The sequence below is a fragment of the Platalea leucorodia genome (assembly GCF_965183815.1).
Source record: "Platalea leucorodia genome assembly, chromosome: 3".
NCBI classification, from domain to species: Eukaryota; Metazoa; Chordata; class Aves; order Pelecaniformes; family Threskiornithidae; genus Platalea; species Platalea leucorodia.
Window position 1 is genome coordinate 30690932 of NC_138825.1, and position 9235 is coordinate 30700166.

The 9235-nt window shown below is 39.1% G+C and overlaps 1 protein-coding gene across 1 annotated transcript in view; it reads left to right on the forward strand.

Moving 5' to 3' along the window:
- The window catches only part of CAMKMT (calmodulin-lysine N-methyltransferase), a gene marked incomplete at both ends in the record, with an annotated part of 220940 nt that extends 219540 nt beyond the window's left edge, over positions 1-1400 (forward strand). The window contains one exon of the mRNA XM_082306402.1: positions 1323-1400. Coding sequence (XP_082162528.1) covers positions 1323-1400 — 78 coding nt within the window. The remainder of the gene's footprint in view (positions 1-1322) is intronic.
- Between the last annotated feature and the right edge of the window lie 7835 nt (positions 1401-9235).

Consider the following 9235-nt stretch of genomic DNA (forward strand, 5'->3'; position numbering starts at 1 on the left):
GATATGTGGCTCATTGAAATTGGGAAGTTGATAAAACTTTAAGGTACAAATAAAATACAGTCTTTCTTCATCCAGAAATGGCCAGGATAACATGAAACTGATGGGTAATCCTGTGCAAACAAAGTGAACCACCTGTGGTAAAGTTAGAGATCTTGGGAAGCAGATTGCCGTTACTTTAGTAATTATACACAAACACTTCTTAGTAAAGTGGATTAGAATTTAAAGAATAGATCAGCTTTATGTTCCACTATGAAAAAGGAAAAGTGTGTTAATTGCTCATAGACAGTAGCTTACACAGAGGCACTTCACAGTTGAAGAATATGATATGGAAAAGACCTTTGTTTAAATAACACGAGCAATGTTGTGACACGGGCCAACTAAAATCCCTAACACACAGCAAGGAAAATAAAGGCAAAACCATATGGGATAAGAAGAGTTCTGGCTTTAAATGTAGTATTTGGGGGGGGGGGGGTCATTTGTGTCAGGCACGGCTAAAGGTCCTTTTTTTTTTACATTTCTTCCTTAGGCTTGTATTAAAAATATGCAAATATTTTTATGTGAGGTGATTACAAAATGTAATACATATGTGTAGGTTCCACGTATTTCAGATTAATATGTATATGTATTTTAAATTGCATTTAACCAGAATACCCACGAAAATAAACATTCATTCTTTTGTTAGAAATATATTCTTTTAGTGTAGATCAGAAGAGCACATGTAACATTATCCCTAGCAATTGGAATTGTACCACTCTAAGTATCAGGTTATAATTCTCTCTTACACTAAGAATTTTTTAAATTAAACAGAATTAATAAATAAGCCCAACAAGAACTGCATTACAGCCTTGGAAGTGGCTTGCAATTACGTAAACCATCAGATAAGATTATGGTATTTCAGAGGTCTGAACCAGTTGTTGATCTTAAATACCAAATATACAGCAATAGTTAGGCTGATTAGGGATAAACTTTTAGCCGTTGTTCTGAAGTTCCTTGCTTAGTGGATTTAATTCAGGCCTTCAATCTCACTTGAATATGATTTATTTAATATAGCAATTTGGGACCTCATTTTTTTTATAAGTAATGTTCAACCCTTTATTGCATGGATTAATTTGTCTACAAACTCTGACCAGCTCCTGACAATATTTGGCATACTGTTCCATACCTGTGGTAGTTATTTGACCTTAAGATTTCTTTTCGTAGTTACTAAATGTTTAATCTTTAGTAGTATCATTTGCACTAAGGAATATAGTTAACCAAGAACTGTCAGTATTTTAAAAATGCTTTCATACAGTTTGCTCACTTTATCCATTTTTTATTTGCAGCTGAAAAATGAAGAAAAAGATACATATGAGGAAAACCTCCATTACCCTTTTCTTCTCGTTTTAACCAAACACAGATAGAAGATGACACTTTTTTTTGTTTGTTTTAAGGTGGACTACTGAAAATTAATCCATGTATGTGGATGGGCAGGGAGTGGGGAGTGTTCAGTTCCCCCCCTTTTGTTCCTGAGTCATCATTAGAGAAATATTTCTAACCTAAATGCTGAGGAAGATATCGTGGCTTGTTTCACAGTGTGTAACCATTGAGACATCTTTTTTGTATCATTTTAGCACTTATTTTTCCAATTATATTCCAGCCTAAGACCGATCAGACTTTACATGTATGCATTAACAAAGGTGTAAAGCTGGCTTCCTTCTCTGTTGTGCCTTTAAACTTGCACGTACTTTGTTAATCTCTTTAAATGCTATTTTTGGGGTGTATTTGAAAATATGTGAATAATATACTTTGTGGGCTTACATAACTGGTTGTAAAGTAGTAGACACATTCACATTTAATTAGTAAGGAAATAGTTGTCTTAAGATCTTTTAAAAGTGCACCTATTGAATGCTCGGATTTTTCTGCCTTTTTTTTTTTTTTTTTAAATGCCACTGTTGATTTTGCTATCCGTGATTGAAATGTCCTCATTTGCTTCAGTGTTGAAGGCTTTTTTTGTGTATGTGTGTATATATGGTTTTTTTTCCAGCAGGACTTTTCCTCCTGTAGATGTATAAGAAATTATGCATCAGACAAAAGCCTCATAAACTGACCATTTGTCCTTTGGACACAATAGCCTGCCCAGCCCCTCTGCTCCTCCTCTCCAATTATGTGTGATTAGTCTCAGTGTGTTGTGTCAAGAAGGGGGAGTGTGCTGAGTGCTTATTATCTGTTTAGGTACAAGAAGAGCACATTTAGGTTCTGACTATGAATGGAAAGTGAGCCTTTATCAGGACTAAAATCTAAATGCTACTATCCTAGAAATTGCTTTTAAAAAAATGCATCCTTTCTGATAAATCCCGAGAAACACTATAACAACTAGGGGATTTTGTAGTGTAATCAAACTATCTCCCTGGAATTAGTTTATATTGTGATATGTTGTGGCCCAAGTGTTTGATAAACATTTAATGTGACTTTTCTTGTACTGGGAAAGACAGAAATCCCACAAAGAAACAGGAGCAGTTTCTTATTTTCTTAACAGTTTAATAGACCGTTTTAATGACTTCTCAGAAAAACAGCCTGGATCACTAAAGAATCCTGTGCAGTCTCTTAAACCACCACACTTTTTAAATGATGAAAAAAGAGAGAGAGGCAGAGAGCATGACTGAGAGAGGGAAGTACTAGATGCAAGGAAGTGTAGAGGATCATGCTGAAATACATTAATTAAAGAACCGCATTTCGGCAATAAGTGTTCTTCCGTATTTAATAAATCGGGCAGCATGTAAACCACGAGCTCATGAAAGTCCCTTTCTCTTCGCTCTTCTTCTCAAACAAATTTCTTCACTACCGGTTTGCATGTCCTTGTATTCAATACTTTTTATGCTCCATTAGAGCACCTAGATGGATCTCAGAAGGCATAGGTCAAGTCGCAGTTAGATCATACATTTCTTTCTCACAAAAACTTGAATTGCAATGCCAAGTGATGGGCTAACATCACAATAACAGCAATTTATTCCTCTTTTGATAAAAAGCAGCCTGTTCTCAGTGTTAGATAAAGATCAGGGGCAATGCAAACCAACCATTTATCCTAGAACTGAGTAGTATGTCTCCCCTATAGCTGGTATGAGTTTCATATTCAAACTCTTGCTGGAAGATACTTGTCTAGTAAGAAATCAAAAGCAGTTAGGAGTCATTTAAAAGTGCTGTGAAGGTGGCTTTAGTTTAATTAGTTTTGTTTTGTTTGTCCCACACAGCAGTGCCTTTGTTTTCTCTAAAAATATGTACGAGGAAATCTTTATAATCAACAAAGGAGTGTGAAAAATAGTGAAATATTAAAATCTGTGAACCTTTTATTTTTGAGAGGGCTTGAATGTCTGCTGTACAATATTCTAATAAAGATTGTTGGTTGCCAAAAATAGCACCAGTGTCACTGAAAATTGTGTTTTTAGCTCTAAGAAGAAAACAGTTTTACTCAAATGAGTAGCTGATAATTGCTTTTTATTTCTTTAGTGTCTGGCGTTTGAGTTGAAGGCTTTGCACAGGTGCTGCCATCCCTAAAGTGTGTAATTGATGGCTTGTTTACCAAAGATGCATTTAGGCTTCATCCTGCAAACTCACATTGGAGCTCCACAGGCAGTAAAGTTACTCATCTACATAAGTGCTTGCAGGTTTGGTCCGTGTAGATATTTTTAGAGGTATGTAAGCAAGCTCTCTTCTTGATTTTTTGTTTTAAAACAGGTATTGAAAAGTCACAGATGTAGGATTTACTGTATATGAGGCACTAAAAGAATTCTTTTGTAGAGACATCTCTCAGTGTCCCTTGTGTTAGTAGGGACTTGATGAATTGTTTCTGAGCTCTGGAATTTTAATAAAAATACAGCGTTTATTAATACATCAAATATCTTTGCTAAGAAAAAGTTAGGCAGTTTATCAAATCATGCTTATAAAATGTAATGGAGCCTTTCATGTGATGTGCTTTAACTAGTCTCTGATGCTTGGTATATTTTTAATGATATAGTTTACTATGCTCTGTAACAGAATATTGAGCTTAATTACTTTGTGTTTGCAAAGCATTTCGAAGATGAATGACACCGTGCAAGAGCTATGCTCTCTTCACCGAGAGTGGAAATGTTAGGCTGATGCAAGTTTTCCTTCACATATGTTGGTAGTTTTTAGAGCAACGTTGTGTCTTCCTCCTTTCTCAGAAAAAAATGGCAGAGAGAAATTATCTTCTTGTGGATGTCCATCTCCCTGGGCGCAGCCCTAATGCAGCTGGTGCCACTGGCAGTGAGTTGTGATCTTCAGAATATAAAAGACCAAGAAAAAAATATTCCGTTTCCTGCTGTGAGATCTGATAAAGGCTTTCTTAAAAAAGACTAACTAGTCCTATCCGATAGCATTCTGGAACAATGGGACAAATCTTTCCATTTGGGAAGTAAGTTTGATTTGAAATGAAAAATGTCTTAAGAACATGGGATGAGGCAGGAGAACTTACTACCCCAGGTACCAGTCCAGCTGCAAAATCCTTATTAGACAAGCCATTCACATTTTGCCTGTGGCTTAATGGCTACATGTTTGCGTGAGGAGGGAAGCGGGATTAAAATTGTTCCCCCCATGAAAAGCACCCTTACATCTTGAGCCTGGCTGCATACGGTTTATCAAGCGTTATATCTCCATTACAACTCTCCTTCGCTGTTCCCTGAACAAAAGAGGATGCAGTGGGTGAGCTTTTGATCCACCTCTTGATATGGCAGGTGGCACAGCTGATATGGCAGGGGGAAGAGGGAAAAGGCAGCAACACATTGCAAGTCAAACAGAGCAGCGTTTTATTACCGTCTTTCACCCGCTCTCCCTAATGCAAGAGGGGAAGTAACCAAGTCCCTGTCTTCTCACAGGGCAAATTATGAATGCATAGTTTAGCCTGGATTTCTTTATGCGTCGTTTTCTTCTTCTTTAAATCGGGAGTGAACAGTGATGTCAAACTGCAAATTCCTTTAACTCTTGTGAAATGTTTTGAGATGCTGGTGGAAGGTGCTAGGACAGCATGCACCAGCGGTTATACCTAAAACATTTTCTGCACAGCATGGTCATCCCGTGTTGTTTCCTCGGATAGAGATGGTTTTGTTGCTTTCTATCTTTTTATTCACTTTTTAGATTCTCCTGAGTCTGATTAAGACGGTTTGTCATGCCTTCGCTGTCACAAACCAGTAGCCTAACATTGGTTGTAAGTACACCAGCATCTTTTGAAAGATGGTTTTAAAAGCTGATTTTTCAATGTTATTCTCATCTGCACTGCAACAGCACTTACTTAACCCAGCCAAAATGAGGGCACCCTGATGCAAAATCCCATAAAGCTAAAAGAAAGCCAGTGCATGTCTCAGTGAATTTGCAGCTGCATGTTTAAGTAAAGCGGGGGAGCCCCCCAAACCATGCCCATTCCCCATACGAGGGAACCTGAGGCACAGACAGTATTGCTGTCTCCTTTGCCTGTAGCCATTTAGAAAGCAGCCAATACACTCTAGAACTGACCCCAGATTTTGTGAGACTAAGTGCAGCATCTCCTCTGCAAGATCCATCTCCCTCCCCGACCTGTGGACTCTGTTCAAACAGCTGAATGTAACAAACCTAACTTTTCTTTCCCATTTTTAAAGGGTTTAGCCTATTAAGGCTCCTTGCTTAGTCAGCAGCTGGCTTGCTGCCAAAAAGCCCAGCATATTGTTGTGGCTGGGTAAAAGCTGGATATTTTCCATCTCTGTCCAACAGCGGCATTGGATCTTCATTGTCTTCTCGTGTGTAAAGCGTGTGGAAAGTAGAGGGAAGATGCACGGAGCAGTAGTCCAGATGGCATTCCACAGCCTGAGAAGAAACATCTTGACCCTCGAATCTGGGTTAAACTCAACAGATGCCAAGCCCCCAGAAACAAAGAGCCGTCGTGGCTGACGACAGCGAAGGAGCGATAGGCCTTCAGTAACAGAAAGTATCTTTTATTTTGGATGCATTTCCCTGCAGGTAACCAACACAGTGTCACTTGTGGAAGATTGCTTATTAAAAACAAGCAAAAAAATAATGGTTCTCCGCATTAGGCACCGTCCCCCTTCAGTCGTAAAATGTTGCCCCCGGGTGATGGGTTATGCTAGCAGAAAAGGATTTGAACATTCAGCCTGTGTTGTGCCCTGCCAGAGCCTGCGTGCTAAAAGACCTGTTATTTTTTCCTGACTCTGACTTCAATTAATGTACTTTTTAAATGATTAAACATATCATGCTGTGACTTCTAAAATGTCAACAAGCTTCTAAACTTGGGAGACAGGAATGTAATAAAATAGGTAATAGGAGATTCAATAGTTAATAGAGGCCCTGAAGTGTGAGTGTATACAGTAGCTGTATATTGGAAACTGTGCAAATGAAGATGGCTTAGTATTGCAAACTGAGGAAGAAAATTGTTTTTAATTAGCACCTTCATAAGAACTGCTGATTAATACTGTTTGGTTTGGTGAAAAGCTTTCAGCTGAGTAATTTGTACAGCCATTACAACAGTTTTGTTAGACCAGGACTCCTGTTGTTAAACACAAACAGCAGATGATAATGGTGGAAGATGAGTTTGTCATGTAACAATTTACCTTATTGAAAAAAGCTTTATATAAAACCCAATACAGTAGGTACCAGCAGAAATCACATATTTTAAATCCTTTCAAGATTGCAGTGTGCGATGCTAGTGTGTTTTTTCATGGACTAGAAACAGATTTTATATCATTTATAAAATTATATATACAATTTAAAGGTGTTGTAGCATGGACAGACCACTTTACTGGTAATGCTTTACATCAGGACAGTAAAGTGCTGGTATATTCAAACACTTCCTAAGTATACAAAGTAGGTCTAAAAATTGAAAGGTAATTAAGTAATATTGTTCACATGCAAATGTATGTTTGTGCATTATGCACTGAAATTACGTCTGGTGTTTGTGCAACGTCTAGCATTTATACCTAAGGCTTTAAGGAGATTTCTCCCAGGTTAACTGCTGTTCACTGCTTTTGCTTACTGTTCTTTTCAATTGACAACAAAAAATTAAAACCCGTTATCCATGTCTCCATAATACAGGAGCATATGTATTTTAGCAGCCCGGATAGGAAATTTCGTGCGGTCTGTAGAAACAGAGGGATTTTATTAAACGTGGTAACAATGAAGGAATATCTGCACTAAATTATGACGCTAACCAAGGATGGTAAGATCTGTAAATTATTGGAGTGCTATAATAGAACATGAGAGTTTTCCTTTAGACAGGCCTTCGGGGTAATAACAAGGGTTGAGACTCACGACAGTGCCAAATAAGCTTTAGACAGCATAATAGTCTGCAAAGAAAAGCCACAGAGCACTAATGTAAAAGAAGAGCTGTCCACCACATGCAGTAAAAATCACCAAAGGTCATTTTATGGTAGCAATTGTGACATAAAATTGGTGGTCATGCTACATGTCTAATACTCAGCACAGCTTTATAAATGATGGGCCCCTAGCGATGGCTGTCATTAAGTGCTTTCATCATAATAAACTTTAAACTGTTGGCTTTATGAATCGCCAGCCAGCTTCAGCTGTTCGTTGGATGGAGCTTGCAGTGCCTTAAGTGTGACAAGGCCTATTAGGAACTGCAACCATGTTTCAAGCGTACTTGGCTTTCCCACTCCTGGGGTGATTGCTGCCTATTAAATGGCATCTGGGAAGATTTTCCTCCAGCAATCTCTGATCAAGAGCTTTTTTGGGCTTTGACCTGCATTTCCTTCAAGACTTTCTCTGAGGAGTTTTATAAGAGCAAAACTCCAGAGGATTTATAGCCACTTCTGATTAATACCTTTTCAGTTTTTCTAGCAACTCTCCCACTGCTACATGGAGAAAAGCTTTCATTGTTCCTAAGGTGCTTATTTGTGACCTTTTCTCTGCTTTCTGATTCCCTCTAACATGTTCTCGGTGAAATCCTTGGTGTGCAACCAAGACAGTTGCTGAAGTTGCTGCAGCTTTGTGTGGAGTGGCTTTGATAGTTAAAAAAGAAAATGAATTTAGAAGGAACTCCTCCCATTTCTATTTCAACAGCGCTCTCGCCACTCACGGGTAACAATTAAATGCCAACGGTACCGATTCGCTATCCTAAATAGTGTACATGCTATCTAAGGTAGAGGAACTGCTAATTCCTTAGGACTCCAGCCGAGGGGAATGCAGCTACATAATTATAACAGAAATTTCTTCTTCGAGCCGTGCCTCTCAAATCCCCACACGAAGAAACAGCCTCTGCGGTCCGCTCGCAGGCAGGGAAGCGAGCTCCGGCGTTGCAGGGCCACATTCTTCCTTCCAGCAGCTTCCTCTCTTTGTAGGGAAATTGCCCCGGTCCCGAGTTCATTTGTGGTCCCTCGCTGTGTCCAGACGGCATAGGCACAGGAGCAAAGCCTGAAGCATTTACAGCTTTAAAGAGGTCGTGCCAGCACCCAGAAAGACGCTGCCGTCTCACCAGCGCGGTGGGTCTTGGTGGGAGACCCCTCGGCGCGCAGGCTGCCGGGGGCTGCCGGGAGCCGAACCCACTCCCGGCTTGGCGCAGGCTCAGGGCGCAGCCCCCAGGGTGGCACATTCCTGAAGCCCGGAGCGCACCAGGGGTAACTGTACTGCTGAAATATAAGGTTGCATATAAAGATTTCATGAACTAGATTATATTTTCATCACCCTTATGCATATGAAGTCTTTCAATTTCTAGAAATCTTACAGAGAGTTAGAATTAAGTCATATTAGTGTGAATAATAAATGTTTAGGGATCACTCATCTAAGAACTTGTAGTATTTAATTTACAAGGACTATACATTTTTCAAATCTCTTAACAAGGAACTTTAAGCGCTTCTTGAGGTTTTTTTTTAAAAAAAAAGGATCTGGAAAGCAAAAATGCTCTATTTTTCCCAGGATCCTGAATGAGTGACTCAGGAGGTATTGTAATTGCAAAAGCTTTCTGTGTGTAAGAACCTGGCTAATACTCTTATTAGCATCTTTTTTAATCCAGGTAACATAATAGTCAAAGTGTCAGATGAATGTCTCAGAGGTGGACCATTAAAAAATAAATTGCGAAACCTTTGAGAGATTAGCATTTGAATCCAGCCAGAAGCTCCTTGAGTTTCTTGGGTGTGGATCAGAGTCCTTAAAGCATAAGTTGCTATCACAAACCACATCAGCCTCCAAGTTACTCCGAATGAGAAGACAGTAGCCAGAGTTATTAGCCTTGGCTCTAGACTTG